Raw genomic sequence first — 23390 nt, forward strand, 5'->3', positions numbered from 1 at the left:
AGTTGAATGTTTTGTTTGGTATATAAATGTAATGTATACTAAATATTGTATATAATATTATAATTATTATAATAGTAGTAATTTTAATATACAGAGGTCAGTTTATTATGTTAAGACTTAAATAATAAAAAGGTGTTCTAGTGTATAAGTGTGACAGCTAGTAGATAAATCATTTTCAAATTTCAAACAACGGTTACATTATCACGATAGGACGATTAATAGGAACTCAGTAACCGTTCAAAACAAAAAACCTAATGGAATATGTTTGATGTGTTTATGAATTATTAAAAATGTAAACTCAAAATTAATTAATTTGTTCATGTTGCCAGGATTCTTAAGCTACGCTTAGGATTTCTATCTTGATTTGAAAATTGCGGTTATAAACAGCATAGGGGATAAATGGCATAACGCCGAGCATAGCGTACAAGCAAGCCATTCCACATAAGTTTTGCAATTTTGTAAATAGGATCGCCTTTGATTGCAAACTTTATTTTAGATAAGCGCATCTCATAAAATAAATAACTTAATTCCAAGTTGTCAGTGGTATTTTTTTTATTTCGACTGGATAGTGCTTGACTGACATTCCACCTGTTGGAAAATGGAAATGAAGTCGTAGATTGTGAACGCACTATCTCAGTATCACCCTGTATATGATTCGATATGCTATTGTTATTATTTTTACGATAACGGAATTGAATAAAAAAATTTTTTTTTCTTTATTTTTGTTACTTCCTCTAAAATTGGTTCAATGCGCCTATGGAATCTTAATAGATCTATATGCATTTTATTTATTATATCAAAAATCACTGTTGGCATGAGTTTCCTACCTCGTATAAAATTGAATTTGAATACAGTGTATAGTAATATATATATTGCGCTTGGTGAACACTTAATTTTTGTATTTCATTAACTTCGTTATATTTCTTTTCCACATTACACAGGCAGAAGATAAGACAGTACGGTAAAAATTACTTTAACAATGCTTCTCGCAAAATTTTGTGTTCGTAAAAAGTACCTGTCCTAAAGATTTTTTATTTTGAACATAGTTTATAAAAAGCAGTTAATAAACGGCCTTTTGTCTTGAAGTTTGATGTCTTTAGGGTGGCAGAGCTGATTATTTTTTAGAGATTTTAGCTTAATACCTTAGCGTCTTCCTGTGAAAACGGGTTTCACAGACAGCACCTCAAAACGGCATGAACGGATATGGACCTTGAGAATATTTAAAATAACTTGATATTGTAAGCTTGTAAATTGTAATCAGTGTCTAAGAGTACTTTAAGCTTTAGTTAAATAATAATGTTATAAAAATGTTCCATTTATGAATAAGGAAAAGATACATTGTATTGTATAAAATAACAAAAACCTTCTGATACCTGAATGGAATACGATACGGATAATGCTTTAGAGTTTAGTGTCTATGTAAATTGCAAAATATCTTCGAACTGGCTATATTTGAAACACATTAAAAAGTAATCTTCAGCCAAGGATTTAACTTTTTTTAACAAATTAATAAAACATATTATTAGGTAAACTAACAACGAATAATAAATTGTTTTGTCAAATTGTTACAATCGTTACATACCAAACCCTTGTGCTACATGACATCGCTATTTGGCAAAATTTTAAGATTATAGGCCAATATGTGACTTTTCATTGCAAATGTCAAAATATAAAAAAAAAATCCTTTCATATTATTTGATTATATTTAGAGCATTGACTTTTTTTTATTTGAAGACTTGGTTTTAAAATTAATTTTAATTAATATTAAGAAGAAAAAATTGCAGACTCATAGAAATACAATAAAATTATACTATAACGTTTCGGTTTTAGCCGATGGAGGTACGGAACCCTAAAAAAAAATCGTAATGATTTTAATAAAATATTTTATTTGTGAAACGTAGATAAAATTGATACAAGTAATTAAAACTCTTAAATATAACTTAATGTTTTTCACATAATAATAATGAAATTGCGAAAATTGTCTTACTTTTGGTAACAATTTATGTTTGCGCGTTTTTACCACAACTCTCTTAATAGTAAGTTGACAACAATCTCCCACACTATAAGTTTAATAATAAATATATTTAAAATTTCTTATATAAATTCTACATATAGTTACAAGAAATTGACATCATAATTACAACACAAAACTACATTCTGTATAAAACATTGTCAATTAATTTTAAGTACTTAGACAAATCTTCGATTTTTCCATTGACCAATTATATATGTATAACAATAGACAATTTTTATTTTATTACCAATGAAGGTATCATTAATCTAAGTATATAAATGTATGGTAAAAAAATTCCATTATAAAATTTTAAATAAAATATAACATAGACACAAAATTTAATAAACAGTTAAAATGTTAACAACAAAATGCCGACATTGGCCTTGTCACTAAACATAATCCATAAATACATGCATAAAACAATTAATCTCTTAAGTTTGATTAAATAACGAATACCAGAAAAAAATTCTTTCTCCAAATAGAAATCTTTTTAAATAAATCTCAATATTAATAAGTAAGTATGAATGAGTGTTGCCACAAATATGTAAAAAAAGGGAAATAAAATAATTTAAACAGTTTTTTACGTAATGCATTTTTGTTACTAATTTATTCAATCGCATGTTTCACTTACACGTAGGTATTTTAATAAGGCAAGCTTTTAACATTACAGTACGAGGAAAACCTACAATATGCAGGTTTAAATAAATCGTGCTCCTTACATTCGAAGTTTTCGCTTAGTGATCACAAAATTCTCACTCTCACACCAACAGAACTTTTTTGGACGAGGGTGGGGCTATTTGCACTTTATTGTATAAATTTGTCTTGTTACACACTTTCACAATGTCAATAAAAATCACTAGCAAATCGAAGTACTTAACAAATTAGACGTTCCAGATGTTATCATGTTATTTATAAGAGGGTTAAGAAACGTTTGTACAAATGATATTATTTGCACGTTATTTTTCAAAAAATGTTTTCGATGATTTTGATATCAAAACAAAAAATTATATACACGATTGAAATAAATGGAGGCGAACCCGCCCCGCCCGCCGACGCTACGTCAGCAGTTTAAAGAACATGATCCCTAACGAGATGTTTATGAACAATACCAGAATTACTAACTGCTGACGCGAAAACCAGTCCTGAAAGAAGAGAAACAAATCGTTTTATTGACATTATATTATAATAACAATACTTAACAGAAAGGGTACTAAATGAGAACAAAGTGTAATATATATCTCATAGTAAAGATTAAGTAAAGCTATCAAGGATACCTTAACTTGCGGACTGACTAAGTAGAGGAGAGGGTTGGCTCTCAGTTTCTCTGTCTCTTCGTGCATGCGTCGGACTTCCTCTCTACGAGCGGAGCCCAGAGCGGAGACTTCTTCCCGAGACATGCCACCACCGTCAGGCAGCCGCGGCATAGCAGCAACGTCCGGGAGTGACTTCTTGCGTTGTAGCGTCTGAGGAGTGCTCAGTATCTGAAAATTTGTTCAAAGGAGATGTAGTTTTACATCAGTGAACTGTTTTATTTGAATCTACCCCGTTCAAATTTCACGGGTCTCTTTGCTTTTAGATGTAGTGTTTTGATGTACCACACTATTGTTCATATGGGTTTATTAAATAGAATAATCAAGCTTAGTAGAAATTTATGATGTATGATGGGCTAATGGATGATAGAAAATTGTTTATCCCAATTTTAAACTTCATTCTGCTTTGAAGAAAATAAAGCATTAAACCGGTCTAAATTTTGTTTTTACCTCTACGGGAGGCACATTTATCCAACTTTCAGACGCGCGCCGCGCGAGTATGGCCGGTGAGCACATAAGATCGTCATCTTCTTCTTCTTCGGCTTGGTACCACATATCCGAATAATTTTATGATCGATTAAACTATACGACTCCTTAATAAATTAATATTCCATGCTCTAATGTATCCCAAATACACTTTCGCTATAGATTACTCTATCAGAAATATTTTATTTATCGAACAATCACAAATACTGTCTATTTATATAATTAGCGAGGAGATGGTGCTCTGAAAGCGGCAGCGAATGACTGTCTCAATTTAGAAATAGAACAGGCTGGCGGACTGTGCTCCGCCGCCCACCGCCTACACAACGTAACACGCAACTACCCGGTACTTTCCATACATATCACGGGCTATCAAGAGTTTATAAGAAATGTTTATCGCAAACCGAATTTGTACATTATCTTTTGATTTTCAATTGTTTCAGCTCTTTTACGTTATCTACTATTTAGTTTAATTTGTGCCAATTCTTTTATATATCTAGGTACCAGTTCATGCTGCCCTTTTTGAAAGCTTTTTTATATAAAAATTTAAACTTTATTGCGTTTTTATGAATATTAGTTGTCAATTTATTATTTTGAATAGTATTTATACTATACGTATAAGATTTCGCTGTTATAGCAATAAAAATGTCTTTTATTATGTAATGAAGTTATGGTATCAATATTGAAATCAATCTGAATTTATTATAGCTTTATTAGTGTATGAATAAACGGAGAACGGATGTTTTATAGCCCATAGCATATACATGACGCTGTACCTTTTTATAGTCTCAGCCTTAATGGAATAAAAGGACGCAAACAAATTAGAAATGATAATCGAAATTTATTATCATGCTAGTAAAACAGTAATTTTACCTTTCTTCCACCGCCACCTCCACCCATTGGCACAGCGGGGGGCGGCGCTGGATTTTGTGTGACATATAAACTTTCTGTTCGTTTTGGTTGATAGGGCGAAGGAGATATGTCCTGTCCAAGATTTCGCTTTCGCAAAAGTGAGTCCTCGAAAGGTTGAGGCTCTCGTGATGATGCTCGTGAAATGGAACCGCGGCCAGACGCTAAATGTCCATTGCCGGCTGGAGTTGCGGCTCGAGAAGCAGGTCGTGATAGAGGAGGTGGTTGTGGTGCCACAGATCCGGCTCGCGATCCACTACCAGGAGGAACGGCTTCAACTGACGGCTGTCTTGATCGTCTGCCATAACGATCCACACTGGAGTCTCTGCTGGGCGGCCGTTTGTAGTGGTCGAAATAATCAATTGATGTCCGAGGCCCTTGTCGACCGTCGCGATCACCATTCATTCCTTCTTGTTCAGCTGGACCAGCTTGACGATATAAGGGTTGATCAACGGCTTGTTGACGGTACATTTGTCGGTCGGGTGTTTGTCTGTAACCTGATTGCTCTGCTGGTAGTTGACGGTACATTTGTTGGTCAGGTTCTTGCTTATACATTTGCTGATCGATTTGTTGTCGGTAACCTTGGTTTTCTCCGGTTTGACGGTACATTTGCGATTCCGTATTTAAAGCGCTCTCAGAATGAATGGTTCCCGTTCGAAGTTCGTGCCTACCGTAAGAAGCAGTACCGCTATCGACATAGATGTTACCTTGAGGATCATGGGTTGGTTGTGCAAGTATGCTTTGTCGTCTAGTCAACCCTGATGAAGCGTTCCATTCCTGTGATGACGGTTGTGTGTTAGGTGGACGGACAGAAGATGAAAATCTTCGATTTTGGTTTACATATTGTTGGTTGCTTTGGTCTATGCTTTGTTGCTGTTGTAATCGGTGTAGTTGTTGGGAATAACTGTCTGGAGGTGAAACACTATGTCCACTAGTTGGATCGATAGGTCCATATGATTTTTGATTCGATAATTGATTTTGTGATATGCTCGGATTCGTCCAAGAGTCTTGATTAGGTTTATACATTTGATCGTAAGAAGGACCAAGATTTCTCTCATTAGGATTGTAAGTATTGGGGTTATTTTGAATTCTGGAATCGACTTGATGGCCAGAATTTGGATATTGGGCAGATGGTCTTCTAGAAGACATAGCATTTGGCATTTTATTCATTTGTGGAATCTGTGAATGCATCGGAGGGATATGATTTGGAATGCTCTTTCCTTCTTGTATTTTATCAGATTCTTGTGAAACAGCAGCAGTGACCTGTGGTTCGAAAGATTTTTGCCTATACTTTTCTCTTAATCCTATACGATCAAAACCAGGATGCTTAAAATCTGGTGCGAACTGCTTGGCAGTTGATTGTGCTATATCACAGTCTTCTTTAGCTTGGTCTGCCGATTCATCGGCTTGTTCTGCTTTGCCTCGCGCTGTAGCGGTCCTGTTGAAGACATTTTCACATAACACATTAAGACATATTTTCTGAATTTGAGTGTAAATGGTTTATCCTAGCAATCATTCACTTACCTAGAGATAGCAATGTCCGCTTTTTGTAGTGCTATTTTTGAAGCACGTTGAGCTGCATTTACCGCTGAATCAACTCGTTCTCGAAATTTAGCCGAACGCATGAGAAACATATGTTTGCGTTTTTGGCTGGTTATAAGAACGTTGTTTTTGTATTTGCCCTCCTCTCTGGTCCCATCTCGAAACGTTGTCACACCGTAGCCGTATTTTCGGTTCGCAAACCACTCGCCCTCGTACCGGAGACCGTCACTCCGTTCACTAACACCGAAACCCGTCCGTTTATCATTCTTCCATTCGCCCATATATGATTCTGTCACACTTGCGTCAAGATGCTCGTCCTGTCAAAAAACAATGATGATCAAATCATAGTTCCTTACACGACTAATATAAGAAAGTAATGACAATGAATGGAATTTATTTTTTGTTTCAGATACGTTATGTTACCTCGACAATGAAACTGGTATTCGAGTTGGTGTGCAGTGATCCTCGTGTAGTCGCAGAATGTGTGCTCTCGACTGAAGACACCCATGATGATGCAGAGCCGCCGGAGCCTCCTGATCGCACCGAGCCCGTACCGCGTTTGTCCAGTTCACCCGCACTGCGCTGTTTGCGAAGTTTCTATAAACAAATATACATATAATCAATTATTGTTAAGCCATCGAAGACACTCCAATAACATCCAATAGACAATTACTAAACTGTTGAAAATAAATGCATATATTCATCTACCTTATAGCGTTGGACCTTTAACATAATATTAAAAGAAGAAAATCAGTCTAATAGTGAATTAATACTTAATAGAATTTTGGAATTTTGTGCACGTATTATCTATAAGATACAATTATATTTATTACTGATAAAAATTTTGACCTTACGAACGACTAAACTCCAATTGATTTCTTTATATCATTATTTATATAAGGAAAATTTGAAGATAAGGTTATACTTTTTATTGTAGGAAATAGAAATTAAGAAAAAAAAATAGGAAAGGACTGAAAATACATAATTGGATTAGGTCAGTTTCAATAAAATTTATATATTGGTTTAAATAAAAACTATTACAGTTCAAGTTATATGTGTAAAAATAGTTTTATATGATAATTCTTATTTTAGAAAACCAAACATTATTAATTTTCATTTGGCTGTAAGTAAGTAGTTATAAAAATATATATTAAGATGAAATTTTGTAATTAAAATTATTTATTATGATAATAAAGTATTCGTTTGATGTATTCGATCCTTACAGCAAGCAGTCCCTTTTTAGTTTTTTCGACGAGTGATCCTCGTCTCCCTGAAGGTTCATCCGAGCTGGCCTTAAGGACGAAGCCTCCCCTTGCTTCATCCATACGCGTGGTACGCCGATCTGAAGGATCAGGTGTTCCAGTAGCCTCCGCCAAAGAAGATAGTGAGCCCCGATGGTGCCCACCACCGCGGTAGTGAGAAGCCAGCCCAAAAGGCGCTGACGTCCGTACTCCGTATCCATGGCGAAGGCCCCGCATCCATTGTCCTTGATAAGTTCCTGTGGAAGAAAACACGTGTTATAGAAACAAAATTCCTGCCAGTATTACGCGATGCTAATTCGGGCATCTGACATCCATTGTAGTAAGGTCTGCGGCGGTATTTAATTATTGCTAATGACTCAAGTGTCTTCGATTCGGTTTTTTTTATAAAGGCATGAAACGAGCCGTCGGCATGATTGTGTAGAGGCGTGCGGGGCGTGCCTGATCTATATTTAAACCGCAAGGGCCGTGGACAGCGGCCGTGCTGCAGGGCCTTACTCAAACCTATTAAATTATACAAATATTAATTAAGTATCTCACTCAATCTTTGCAGATTTGCTGTGAAGCGGAGTTTCCGAATACTCACATCGAACACATAAAAATAACAGTTAAGGTTTAGGAGGAAACGTTGATATTTCCTGTTAGTTCTCAACGGATGAGAAATATGACTAATAATTATAAATTATGTTTTCGAGAAAACGATTCACTTTGCAATATTTGAGATTTTATGAATGACAAATCTTAATACGATCGTGAGTCAACAGGGCGGGCGTCGACGAGCGAGGAAGGTATGACGCTGTTTCATGGTAATGCACGCCACTGTTACGTATCTAATTTTTGGTGTTGTTTCAAGGTTGCTACAACAAAATAGACCGCTAATTCACATTTTTTCAGCACCTCCCTGGTTTTAAATACAACGTAGTTATATTTTAATACTTTGACGTATAGAATACTTAAGAATTTGTACATAGCTTTGTACTATACATACATGTCGTTTATATACGTGGCAGAATATTTAATAATATAAAAATCGACAGTGTTCTATAAATTAACTCCAAAGTGTCCGATAAAAATTTATTTTATATAATTCCTTGCAATTTATTTTCATAACTCACAATTTCTCCTTAACTCCTAACTAAATTAGGAGTAATAGAGAAATTCCATATAACTGATATTGAAAATATCACATTCAAATAAAAATTAAATTAATCTAAAAAAAATTAGCGCAAGGAGGTTCTTAAAGTTTACGCAGTCATAATGTAGGTCATTAGGTGATTCTCATGTGCATGGTTATTATTAAGACGATGGAAGCAGAGCTGCAGACGTTTTAAGTTGCGTTCAGAAATATTTATAGCGTTAAAAAATAGCAACCTGTACTCCAGTATGGCGAGTTTCCTGTAATAAATATTCCAACTGAAATGTTTGCACGTGAATATATTAGATGAGTTCGTTTAGTAATAGAATTTTAAAAGAATATATATTTTATAATACATGTATGATCGATTGTATATATGACAGTTAAAAAGTATTAAATCAATGTTAAAAAAATTGACGTTCAAATTTGTCGCAGACAACTAAAATGACATTTAATTGATGTCATTTAGAATGTCAATAAAAATAGTTTTTAAAGAAAGGAATACATCGATGAGACAATTTAAAATTAATGCCTCACAAGGTTTAATCACACCCGGACGCCCATAAACTTGTTATGGGGCTGTTGTACGCACAAGCTTCACAGCTTATGTAGGTTATATACCGTTTTGAAAGAAAATTATTTTGAAATAGAGGTGACATAAGAAGACATACTGTATTTTTTTAATTACTTATGTGTTATATTATTTAAAACTGTTATTAGTTTAAGGAATTTGAGTGCATTATATGTTCAGAACAATAAAAGCGATGTTGTCTATTTATTTTTTTATTATCAAATAGTATTAATTTGCTTTTAATTTGATTTCACTTTCATTGTCTTTAGAACCAGCTATGTTATTTATTGTCCCATTAAAGTAAAAATTTAGATTTAAATTTATGCAATAACCGCTTGGTTTTTCTTAATAGAACCATTAAAAGACATATTTTATTTTTATATCTTTTTCACATGATTGATGTAAGATTAATTTTATTATTAAAAGTTGACTTAATTCTTGTAAAATTATATAAAAAATTAACACTGTTCAGTGAAACTTTTTAATATGAACTAGGTACTATTACCATACACACTATAAATAGAGCATTGGCTGTGCCAATGATTTTTTACTCAAGCTCGGGGCATTAATTGCTACGATCAAAACATTTTAAACAAAGTACCTTGATACAATTCGGTCAAATATTTATTAGCAAACCCGGTGAGCTAACCTCATCAATGCTCGCCCCTGCTTGTTGTAAATCACTCACGGAATTCTTAGAGAAAAAAAGAATCGCTAAACACCGCGCTAGTTCAAACTATGCGGATTCATGGTCATGTGAAATTATTTATTTTTGTCGGTATTCGAAGTATGCTTACCGCCGTCCGCATATGTTTCTGAACCGTATCCGTCTTGGAGGCCGTTGGCCCAGGTGCCTTCGTACTTGGCGTTGCTGGTGCTGCTTTGCCGCACGCCGTAGCGACCCTTGTAGCCTTGTGTCCATTCTCCACGGTACAACCATCGGTCTCGTGTCTCCACGCCCAGACCGTGTCGCTTTCCGTTCTGCCATTGCCCCTCAAATGAACTACCACTGCAATATAAATGAAAATAATTAAACTTATACTAAATTCAAACCAACAGAAATTGTAGATGGCAGACAACAAACTCTTTATATATATTTATCCGTCCGGGATTAATAAGAAAAGTATGCTCTCTTAATAAAATTAGCATAAACGAGTCTTTTATTTTAGCTTAAAAAAACTGAGCTATTTTATGGAAATTACCATGACGAAAGTTTCACGGTCGGTTTGTTTATTTAGAACTGAATTTTTCATGACTCTGCGCTGAAATGTATGCTTCTTTCAGGTTATGCTGTTATTGCAGCTATTTACTTTTTTAAAAGCTATTTTGAACGGCCCAAAAATAAAATTTAGAATTTTATGTACATATATACCTATATATTTCTCTAAAAAACGTTTTGAGAGATGCCTATTATATAAAAATAATAAAATGCCTATTATATGTAAACGAATAAATACTTCAATAAAACAATAATAGGGGGATTCCTAATTAGACGTTAGACATTTAATTAAATAATAGACCTCTGTTTACTGGTTTCTGATACGTTTTATTATAAAATATCTTTTATTCAAAGCAAATTAAGGTGGTTTTTAAATAATTTAACACATGTTGATTCGATATATGAAAATTGAACTCTGACGAATCAATCTACAACATGAAATGATTTTAATAAATTCATTTTTAAATAGTTAACTTTTGTCCGAAGACTATTCTGTCACTGGATTTATTTACAATTAGAAAAAAAATAGCAATTTCCTGCTCTATAACGAGCGACGTCCGTAACTGATCAAGGATCGATACTCTTTAATATTTCAATCTTTATATATATATATATATATATATATATATATATATATATATAATATATATATATATGTGTGTAAAATAAGCACATAGGTCTCTTAGACTTAAGCAAGCCTTTTATATCGAAAATCGAATTGTGGTCAATCTGAACTATTTTTTTACTTCATAGCCCGAGTAAATGATGTCAGGTCTTTAAATAAACATACCACAACAAATCTTTTAAGAAAACACAGTTATCTTTCCACTTTTTCTAGCGCAACTACTTGAACAACGAAGGGCTCTAGAAGCTTTGAAATTGGGCCACAACTAAGCACTAGGTTACGTATTCTGCTTTTTAAATAAAACAAAAGCTTGTGTTACTTCTGTCAATTACCAAATACCGAATAAATAGCGTCTAAAAATTTTCTTTTTTCTGTTGCTTATTTCTATGTATTTAATGTTAAACGCGGTGTGATATCGTGGAAGAATTTGTATTAGGAAAAGGAATGTTAATGAGTGTGAATATTGGTATATAAGCAATTTCTTTTATACGACCTATAAAAACGTATGATTCCTTGTGGCTATAACTTTTTACTGAACCAATAGAACGTCTGATTTATTTGACATTCGAATTCAACTATTCTAGCGTTAATTTATCTATAATTCATCGTTTGATTCTGCCAGTGCTTGTATTGAAGTTATCTCAACGGAATTATTTTGCCCCTGACCCTGAACTTGGTACAACATTGCCTGACATTTACTATGGCTATAATACCATCAGACATGACGTGCGTGACCATTCTAACTGATTGAGGTTTTTGCATGAACAGAATAGTAGTTTATATTCTGCGACTATCATTTTGATTTGATAATTTTGTCGAATTGTAATTATCCTAAATTTTCTATGTAAATCACAATTGATATTAATATTTTTACCGTTTTCGACAACTACTTCATTAGCATTGTGTTGTTAATACAAACTTTCAATAATATTATATATATATATAGAAACGTTAAATAAGTTGTATTCCATTCAAATGTTTATTACAAAGAGATCTCAAATACCTTTTGTTTCTGTAAAATTTCTAACATAACTTAAGATGAGAACTAACATCATTATAAATAATACAATTGTTGTTATAATATCTATTCATAAATAACTTATACTTATGGAACTCTGAGCCTCTGAGGTAGAAAAGGTTCAGATTTAACGTCCACTCTATCATCCTCGGACTATAATGCACTGAATACTTATAATAGTTTTAATATGGTGACTAGTTCGGTATCCAATATTATGTGCTAATAAATTTTCAAATCATACTGCTATTCAAGTCTTTTATATTTGTTTTCAGCATAGAAATAACAACTATAGTGACACACGTTTAAATAATAACGCTGAGGTTTTCGGTTTTTTTATTTTGGGAAGGAGAAGTGTGATTAACGTGATCACTTATGTTCTTCCTTTGCTTGTGTTTTATATTACTCATTAGAATTTTAGGGATTCAGAGAATCCAGAAAACACCGTAAAATTATTTGTGTTTCCTTGTGCTGTGTGGTGTGGTTAAAAACTAGCAGATTACTTGGCATTACAGAACATTTACAGATTATATAAAGGAATAAATATTACAGATAATAAGACCGACGACTAAAAAGCTCAATTTGTTTGAATTTAAAGTCTTTTGTATTGAACTCTTCATGTTTAAGAATAATGAGTTTAGGAACAATCATTTTGGTCAATATCGATGGTAAATAAATAATACCTTATGTTTTGGACCAACCAGTAACTATATAACAAGCAGAGTATGGACTAAATATCCGAAAGTAAATAAAAGTTCAGATTAAATAACTTGTAGGTTAGAAATAAAAAGATTTTTATTGTAAATCTTTTTGGGTAACAATTCATAAAATAATTAAGATTCTTTATCACTCACTTCTTCTATTTGCTTTTATATAAAATAAGCTAAAAATTATTTTAACCACCACACCACCACAAGTTTAAAAAGTATAGTTATTTAATTTAAAAGTTGGTAAGGTTAACCTTACCAACTGAAGCTCAGCAAACTGACGTTTGCTAGTATATATTTCAACTTTGAATTTGATTTTTTTTTTTATCAAATAGCAGTACTTAGTTGTTTTTTTTTTTCAAACGAAAATGATTGTTTATCTAATAATTAGAGTATGTTCTTGTTATTTTATTACTTTGATACTGTGATAATGATCTATTTTGGTGCTTTTTATGAAAACTAACTTTATAATTAGTAATAATTCACCATAACTAAGAATTTAACTTTAATGGTGCACACTGTAACTGTCATTCTGCAATGATATTTTTCATAATGTAAAGGTCTGTTGCACTAATTGATACAAGCTATCAAGGATATAACGAACTATACATTGAATAGCGAAATCCATTAGAAGATAATTTAACGGTTGCCTCGTAGTAAATATTTTTGCATAAAAATATTCTCCGATTGATATATAGTGTAAATTTTAATATTTTGTCTATAAATTATAGGACGTTATTTATAAGTTCTCTCTGTGTCCGTTAAGTATTTTGGAGCGTGGTGGTTTAAAAAATCTCAAAAGTCTCATACGTTCATTCAATCCTCATTCATTCGCTTTTATGATATTTACTGAGCTTTTAAAATTAATATGATCATCATTTTTTTTCCATTCATTCCTTTCAAATATTTTTGAACGAAGTTTCGTTTTTAAGGTAGGTATGTATATATTTTTATTTTATATCATTTAAAATTCGGTGTGACGATAAATTTGATAATTATTACAGATTACGTAAGAAAGAAAAATAGATTACTTTTATACGTACACTTATTACATACGATGTAGGTATTTAAAATCAATAGAAGTTACTAAGAATTAAATGCACCCTAATAAGTTTAGGTAAGAAGACACCTATTTACTAGTACTTTGGAACAACAAACTCAGTAATTTGCAGCGCAATATATTCCAATAAAACATTTAAACTAGCCTTGAACTTATGAATATGAATACTTAGTGGCTATTGCTAAATAAACAAGTCTCAATTTGTTATTAGTACCGCATAATTGGAAACTATATGACTGTAAATATAACTATTACCTATACCTACTCTAAACTTGTGTATCTCTTTTAACAGCTAGCTTGTAGCCGTAGTCAAACATCAATAGACGTAAGCCAGCGAGTAACACTAAATTCCTTTCAGTTTTTATTAGTTGCGGTAAGATAATGGATTGGCCTGTTCAGAACTCGAGTACGGACGAAACAAATCGACTCTAACCTCTATTTATAACACACCAGTTATATTAATTGGTCGAGTAACTGAATATTGGTAGTAAAGCCAGTGAAATTCTCCTTAAACGGTGACCTTGAGAGGAATATGCATTAAGCCGCGTTCGAGGAGCTTCTTATTTAAATTTATTCATAATTATACAGTCACCATTCCTTCAATGAAAATCAAGAAACAAAACCGCATATATGTAATTTACTATTTAACAAATTCCGAGTATAAATTATATTACAATAATTTTCTTTTCGGTACGAGCTTTTTAAAAATAGCATCTATTTAAACTAATACGTTGCGTTAGACTGGCCAAATGTCTTTAGTAGCAAGTTTTAGCTGGTTTATAGGAGTTGCTAGCCAAGAATCATATAAAACAATGATCGCAACATATAGTGCAACTCAAAGCGAGAGACTAATTATACGAACTACTGGTAAATGGTAAATGGCGAATTGGTTGTTATTAAATGTTATCTATGAGCTGAAGATTAGTAAAACTACATGACCTACAAGTTGGCTGCCGGCCGCGCAACTCCCACGCGCTTGACGCACCTTGCCTGTCACGCAAATGACAATGGGTTTAGGCCGAACAACGTTTGGGAATTAGATACATTATTCGATGTGATAAATTTTCCGCCACACGAGTGTTTTTAGTTCAGTAGCTATAAATTCTAAAAAAAGGATTGGTTATGAATGAATAGCGTCAAGGCGGGAAATATAAACATATGTAAGTGTAAAGATATAAATTATGAGAGTATCATGGCCGTTGTTTAGATTTAATAAAAAAAAAACATGAAAATTTATTGCTATCCCTTTTTAAATTGATTTCAGATAAAAATTTGTGATATGAATCTCAGTTTCCTCAAAAACTTTACTGACGAAAATTAACTGTAAATGAATTGAGTTACTTTTCCTTCAAACTATTTCGAAATACTATGCTCATTTTTTATATATGCCAGTTATTGTATTCTCTCGCCTGTTAAGTGAATAATCGACATCTTGTTACTTCAATAGTTGTATAAGATTAATACAATTATAATAATTGTATTTCAGATACGTCTAAATGTATATTATTTCCAAAGAAAATGATTCCATTTTTCGTACTTGTCATATAGTTACAATATTTTAATTTATATGACACAAAACTATAATGAAATTTTTGAGAATATTAATTGTTATATGCAACAACTATTAATAAAAAATAAAAAGAATGTATTCTATTCCTGTAAGGCACATAAAATTGTTGTGATCTTCATAACATGAATTATTATATTTTATTGAAATTTAGTGTTTTTCTTTATCTTTCACCATTACGTGGATATAATATGTATCTTATATGATAGTTATTTGATTTGGTTTACCTACTCCATGCACTTTAGTCAAATTTTCCGCCTCACCAAAAGGTAAATGTTTTTTACGTTATACTAACAACTTTTTTAAACCAATTTTTTTTACTTATCAAAGATGGCGGAATGTTGATGAAGGTTATATGGTAGGTAATTTCTAAAGGAAAAGTTATATTTTAGGAGTGTCAAATTCTTTAGTAAATGCCAAGTATTCTTTAGTCTTTAGTGAATTTTTTTAGTCATCTTACTATTTTTAATTATACACTAAAAGTCACGTTATGCAATGTTATCTTTTGTACCTACGATGTACCTACAGTGTACTTGGGGCGCACCTAATGTGTGCCTACTTTGAAAGTGTATACATGAGCTTTCTCATTGCCTTTGGTAAGTTATGGCAGTATATATTCCTATCATGTAAAGAAAATATCTTTTCATGTCTTATTAACTTCATAATAATCTTTAAATTAAAAACTCTTTGTTAAATAATTTGATCATCGTTTATTATTATCAATACATTAATATATAGTAAGATAAAATCAGTTAAGTGATTTTATTTACGTTGAAGGCTAAAAGTGGCACTTATTAAAAAGTGGGAATTATATAGATAACGTTATATTCAATAGTTTTCGAATAAATATGTATATAAACTCATGAAAACCCGTTTAAAAGTACATATTTTAATAAATAAAATAACTCTGAATTTTATTATACCCAAAGATGCAAATGAAAAATGTTTTTATAACATATGAATAGAGATTTATTGAAGCTTTACTATTTTATGAGTAGTTTTTTTTTGTGTATAGTACTTTATATGAGGCTTTTGTTTTAATTTAACTGAACAGCCATAAAATAATAGAACAGAACCATTGAATACGAACAATGTGGGAAGAAATGAAAGGAAAAATGTTAACTTGGCTTTTTTAAGGTTTTTGTACAAAGAAAAACATTTTACAAATATTTATTCATTCCCTCAAAACATAATACTAAACTTTTGTATGAAAAAACTACGAACTTTATTTAATAGGCCATGGAGATGAACAAATTATATTAAATAAGTATGTATGTATAAACAAATATTGATGATAAATAAAAATGTACGCAATGTCTTGTTCTTACTAATTTACTGACAAGTAAAAACTTTTTTCATAGTTTTTGTCGAGTAACAGGCCAGTATTAGACTGAATTATTTAAAAAAAACCTTAATGGAAAAACATTCACGTATAAATATCAACTTTTAATGATATACGGATATATATTTTAATAGTTATATTACAATTAGATTGCTGGTATGTAATTACAATTAAAGATACGTTCATCTAGTTTGTAGAATTTTGCATACTCATTTACAACTTTGGATTAAAAAGAGAGGTTCAATTTCATTTGCGTTCAATTTCACTTGCATGATCTTGAACAGAAAGTTCGAAAATTTGAGATGCAAACTCTTTATAGGCAAATTGATTATAATATATTGCAAAAGGATGGTAAATTTTAATGATATCAATAGCAAAATGGACGGAAAATTGAAAGTGGGTACAAATGTGAGTCATGTATCAAAATCCTATGATATATTTTTATATGATATATTATTTTAAATTTTGCTTATTATTCTTAAGCTTATTACCATTTTAATTAGAATTTACCAACCCCACCTCCTCCCCTCTTAGTTTGACCATATAAGTTGTAAGTATCACATCTCGTATTTTGGAAAAACCGATCTGTAAACATAACCTTAGTCACATCTTTGACTCCGCCTCTCTAGGGTAAAAAGCCTTTTAAACTGCGAATTTTTTGTCCGTTCTGTGGCTTTGAATAAGATATAAATTCACAAAAATTAAATGTAACCGACATGGAGATGAAAGCGTCAAATAAAATATTTCTTTGTGCTTAGGTTTTATATTATTTTTCAAACACATGCCCTATCTAGTAATAAAAAGTATTAAGCGCCCTTAACACCATATTTTACCATTTACCTAGAAAGGGACGATTTTGAAATTTTCATTCAAAAATTATCGCGGAAGTATTTTATGTATACCGCTTTCAGTTTATAAACGAAAAATCTCATAATTCTCTTGTGCATTCATAGTATTGTGAAGATTTGTGACAGAGGAACATTCTCCGCATTATTGTGGGAACCTATCCCAAGATATCAAGATATCTATCTAAGTATATATTTGAGAATTACATAATGTCCTGCATTTCATTTAAAGCTCATATTACAAACACCTACAAAGCTCCATTTTGAATAATATCAATCACTTCTTAATATTCATACAATTAAAATTTAAAGAAATGTAAAGTCACAATGTCGGGAGCTCCCTATTTTGATGGAGCAACGACCCCACAAAAGTGGGTTAGATGAGAGCAAGCGTCGAGATTAATAGGAAGGTCTGGCACAGCACCGCATTCTGCCAGAGCCACGTACTGTGTCGGTATAACTCATGTGTGGGTAAATATCGGTAGCTATTAAAACGATAAAAATAATTTCCTTTAGTCATTATGGGAGACATGCTCTTCTACGATAAACATTTAAAAGGGCGTCCAATCACATAACATTATTTTGTAATTACTAATCGTATTAATTATTTCATTTGCAGATAAGTTGATTCTTGAATATGGAATATAGTGTAATGAATGTTAGGTGGAGATATTGTGATTATTTTTTTTATGTGACATGTCAAATCTCGTACGAAATTGAACAGCTGTACTAAATTGCCCTCAATTACGATTTATAAAATCGCGTTTTGCCTCACTGAACGTTATTGGATCTCTAATGGATGTGTCTATAAGAGTGACAGCTGGCCAATTGACAACGAGGACATAATTAACAGAATCGTGATGTTAACTGTTATCACTCGTCCTTATCAATGGTTACAGATCGATATGAATATTTTGTTCCCTGTTGGACCATCGGGCACTTTCACCGCCGTTACACGCGTTTTCTAGCGAAACACCGAACTCGATTATTAATAGCAGACTATTTTTGGAGCGGCTTCGGACGCGGATTTCGGGCATGTGCGAGCCCGGGCGGAGACACTACCTCACCTGGGCCAGGTGTACACGCCGGATACTTCGAATCCGAAGTGCCACGAGCCGGCGTACGCTCCCTGACCCTTCGGTCCGGTGCAGACGCCGTGGCCGTGGGCCTTGCCGTCTTCCCAACCGCCACAGTATGTACCACCATCGTCAAAGTCGAATCGGCCACCGTTGAGGCCACGCTGCGGGTTTCCGCTAGCGGCGTGCGCGGTGTCGGCTGGCTCGCTCGGCTGCATCACGGAGGGGAGGGCCTCCCGCGCGCGCCCTCCGCCGAGCTCGCGGTATAAATAAACATCAGCTGGGCATGTCGCGCCGTGGCGCGCCGCCGAGTGAACGGCACTCCGGTCCTGCGCGAACACTACTGCCGACGGCCGCCGCCACCCCCGGCCCCGCCCGCCCTGCGCATAGCGCGCTCACTACTCCGATAACACGCACCGCCACTATGTGGCCTACACCGATTTCAATAACAAATACACTTAGCTACAAATTGCTACAGCCCTAACTACACTGACTAACACCTGCTTTGATAATACATGTCAACAATATGTCGAACATCATCAGGTTATGGCGATAAATAACATAAGAACTTTCGTTCACTTAACCAACATATCTGAACCAGCATAGCTTACCTACATTTTGTATGCGATAATAATTAATATTAAACTATAAGATTCGTTTTTCATTTTGTAAATAACCGTCTTAAAAATCTCGTTAACAATAGACGTTCGTGTAATGCAATCATTTAACGTATGTTTCAAGATCTTTTACTGAAATAAAGCCAATTCAATCGGTTTACATTTTTGTTATATTAGTCAATTTTTAAACTATTTGTTTGCTGGAAGTCTGTCGATATTATATAAAAAGAAAAAAAATATTAAAGCTATAATATTGTACTTCAGTTTCTTCGTAAACTATAAGGAGGAAATACAGGCGTTGCAAATTTGTCTTATTTTGAATGTTTTAAAACATTTTGACTGGAGTAGCGTACGGCACGTGGAAGTGAGGTGTATTTAAACATCATGCAAATGTTTCAGGAATATTCTTGAACTGAAGGCATATGCCTATACCTACAATAACTAACTCAGCCGCTATTTGTAAGCGGGAAACCGAAAAGATTTGAATGTTTTTATTTACTCTGTTATTTTCAGTATAAATTAATAAAAGGGTTATAAGATAAACTTCACCTTGGGAGTTAAAATAAATTATCTCAATCATAATACAAATAGGCAGATATCCACGAAGGACCATAAATATATACAGAGGAGAAGGAAAATTAATTTGTTGGACTCATCTATATATATCCTACTCATTATGTCGTTTTAATTACATCAAAAATTGTTTATTTAAAGACTCATGTGTGAAAAACAAAAAAAAAAACTTACACACTAATTTTGGTTACGTATAATTTATTTCCATATTTAAACAATCTTTTAAATTAATAAACTTATACTTATTTATAAATGGTAAAATTAAAAAATATATATATACATAACGAACAAAATTATACTTCACTAAATACTGAACAGATGTACGCTAAAGAAAAACTACAACTAGCAACTTGTATAAGTTTCTGTGAAAGCGTACTCAAAAATTAAAACTAATTTGTTTATCAAGTCAGGGTGAGCATTCGATGGGCTCACAAAGAGGTGTGGATTTTTGGATAAAAACTTTTTTTTTTCTGCACTTGATCGATGTTCTGAACAGTAAACTCAAACTTTATGCACTAATGTTTAATGAAAACATGTGTACTGTTAGATGACAAACTTTTAAGAAGATCAATGTAATTTAATCACAAGTAAGATATTTGAGTTATCTGTGTATTTTTATTTTCATCTCAATGTGCTGATAAGTTACACTTGACTGAGGCAGTATTTTTTCTGGAAATTTACACTTATTTGTACAAAAACACGTGATATTCTCTTACATATGCTTAAGATAAAAATTACAAACCTTAAAGCACATAATTTCTAGGTACCTTAGTTATGAAATTTGACTAGTTTTATAAAAAAATGACTTTGTCAAACTAGAAATATTTTTTTCTTAATGAAAATATCTTTAAAAAGACGGTATTTATGTTGATATATAAATAAAAAGATCGTCACCTCACATTTGGTACAGTTGTTAAAACGATTGTCCTTTGTGGCCTTTGAATTATTGCTCAATAATATGTCACTATAAATACACATGCATAAAACATGTAAAAAGAATATGTATAACAAATTATAGTATAAATAAACATTAAATATCATTAACTCGTTATAACTGCAGCAACCTTGTAAGGGTATTGTAAATCCTTAAATATTAAGTAAATAATATATGATATCTGAAGTAAATAAAATCACAATGTTTTTTCAATTATCTGATACACTTTAAAAATAATTTTATTTAAGAATAACATAAATTTTAAAATAAGAAGGAAATCTATAGCCAGATTTTATAAGATCTGGTGTCAATATGTAAATATTTAACAAGATTTTCATGTACTTGTTGAGTGACTAGCACAGAACACTATGATTCCTTAATGTTTGCTTCTACCAAAACTGTCTGTCTACTAAAAATTTAATACGAAACCTCTGACGCTTTTAATTGAAATTTTAATAATTTTTCATTCAAGTTTACAAAGGCTATTTTAACACTATGACAATTTTTTTAAAGCAATAAATGCAAAAACCCTAAAAATCTTATTTTCAGCCACAGCAAATCTTCTATATTATCTCTGCTTCGTTAAGCCATATAAATGTAAATATAAATTGTCTATTCTTATTTATCTATCATAAGGCTTTTTGGTGTAAGTACATTTTATTAAAGTATAATAAATTTATGCTTATTTTTTCTTGTCATTAACAAACCAGTCAATACCATTGCCAGGCAAAGGACTGTGGATAAAAGGTGATATGCACGTAAGATACCAATTAATCCCAAAAACTTCAATAATATTTTGCTTCCAACCTTTGTGGTAAGAAGTCCCTTTATTATTTTCTTTTTTCTCAGGAGTAATTCTTCCCTTTAAAATATTGTCAAAATGAAAAAAAAATAGGAAGCCAGTAAAAGCTCCAACAATAAAATTAATCTCAATCAAAAAGACATAGAAGCTTTCTGCTCCAAAATCTACGACAAATGTAGCTAAAGGGAAAATAAATTTGGCTATAACCAGGCCATGATTCCATTTGAGAAAGGTCGACAGAAAAATCACATTATAATAAAATGAATAGAGCATAGATATGAATATATATAAAGTAAAAAACATAAAATATCTATGATTGTAATATCCAACACAACTGGCAAAAAATGTGCAATGGTGATCTCTTTTTAAAATACATATATCACAATTGTTGCAATGCCAAGCCCTTGGAGGTCTCAATACCTCACACACTGAACATAGCGTCCAGCCATCTTTATTAACACTGTCCAAATTTCTACCCTTTATGCTTGTGTCTGTAAACATCCCATATATCATGTTACCTACAATATTTAGTAACAAAAATGATGCACAAATATAATGAACAAAATAGGGTATAGTCCAAGCTTCTACAACAGTTGGTAGCACAACACAGAGTTCAAAATACAGGAAACCAGGCACTAATAGGAAAATAATAAGGAGATATGTACCATGTTCTAAGAACCTTTTCATTTGCTTGTTCTTCACTCCTTCCACAGTTATCAACATTTTCCAGTATCTTATACTTAAACCTATTTTATGTTGGAAAATGTAGCAGTTTTGTACAAATTCACAGCCGTTATTTATTTATTAGCACCCGATATATATATCTAAAAAAAATATTCTATAATTAATTAAAATACATTAATTGAGAGAAAATATATAATGTCTTATGTTAATAGACCGTTATTCCTCCAACAAATATTATTTTCGCATTAATAAATTTATAAGTATGAAGGTTTATATACAAATTTATTACCTTCCATAAATAGTTTAACGAAATTCTGATATTAAACAAGTTTTGTAGTTAAAAGACAAATAACAAATTGAATTTTTTTTGACAGTACATATTGACATCTGACAGTCCTGTATCGGTTCGTAATTCAACAAAGTTAGAATTTTAAATTAAATAATATGATTAAAAGAAGGACGTGAAACTCTTTGTTGTATTAATGCTAACAATTTTAAATAAAATTAAACGTAAATAAAAAATAAAGACATCATAAAACTGTCAAAGTTTTTGTTATATTTTTCTTGCAATAATGAATGTTGACTTTAACACATTTTCTTAATTAAAAGTCTATACCTATTTAAATTTTATTTTTTAAATTCTGTGACTAAAGGTTTTTGAATTCATTAAACGATGCTATCCGACTGATGGCAGTCTTCTCCGTATTGAACCTCTTTTATTTTATTTTCCTTTCTCATCAAGATTCTCACACTTTTTATCCAAGAATAACGACTCTACGACTCACTCAAATCTTAATATAAAATTCCTAAATGGACAAACTGTCTCAAGATCTTTCACTGTTGGCGGGAATGTACTTTCAATAACTTAAAAGTTTCTTGCTGCTAGACCACTGAAAACGTGGTTATTTAATGTATTAATAAATTTTTCTTTAATCTAAATACTTCTAAAACTTTCTTCGTTAGTTAGCTTAGATTCAGATTAAAAAATTGAGAAATAAGACAACAGATCACAACGTTGCCCAACACTTCTGATGTCAATCTCCTCTATTATCATATTCCAGCTATAACTATTGGATTTTATATATAAAATCCCAGAGGATA

The 23390-nt window shown here is 32.1% G+C and overlaps 2 protein-coding genes across 3 annotated transcripts; both read right to left on the minus strand.

Annotated features, from left to right (window-relative positions):
- Positions 1-1866: 1866 nt before the first annotated feature.
- Positions 1867-19011, minus strand: LOC116779341 (junctophilin-1). Of its 2 annotated transcripts, XM_032673583.2 has the most exons (8): positions 18671-19011; positions 10021-10232; positions 7482-7756; positions 6682-6855; positions 6241-6575; positions 4681-6154; positions 3289-3495; positions 1867-3156 (listed from the first exon to the last, which is right to left on the minus strand). In XM_032673583.2, exons 1-8 carry the CDS (start codon positions 18895-18897, stop codon positions 3070-3072), a joined length of 2991 nt encoding a protein of 996 aa, XP_032529474.2. In that variant the 5' UTR covers positions 18898-19011; the 3' UTR covers positions 1867-3069. The 2 variants fall into 2 exon arrangements, with proteins under 2 accessions (XP_032529474.2, XP_032529475.1); XM_032673584.2 differs by lacking the exons at positions 4681-6154; positions 6241-6575; positions 6682-6855; ... (1 more) ...; positions 10021-10232; positions 18671-19011 and adding an exon at positions 3775-4092.
- A 1033-nt stretch (positions 19012-20044) lies between these two features.
- LOC116779458 (probable palmitoyltransferase ZDHHC24) lies at positions 20045-22668 on the minus strand. The gene is made up of 2 exons (XM_032673749.2): positions 22579-22668; positions 20045-22429 (listed from the first exon to the last, which is right to left on the minus strand). The coding sequence occupies exon 2, from the start codon at positions 22326-22328 to the stop codon at positions 21486-21488; it is 843 nt and encodes a 280-aa protein (XP_032529640.2). The 5' UTR covers positions 22329-22429; positions 22579-22668; the 3' UTR covers positions 20045-21485.
- Positions 22669-23390: the final 722 nt, after the last annotated feature.

Source organism: Danaus plexippus, chromosome 2, assembly GCF_018135715.1.
Source record: "Danaus plexippus chromosome 2, MEX_DaPlex, whole genome shotgun sequence".
NCBI classification, from domain to species: Eukaryota; Metazoa; Arthropoda; class Insecta; order Lepidoptera; family Nymphalidae; genus Danaus; species Danaus plexippus.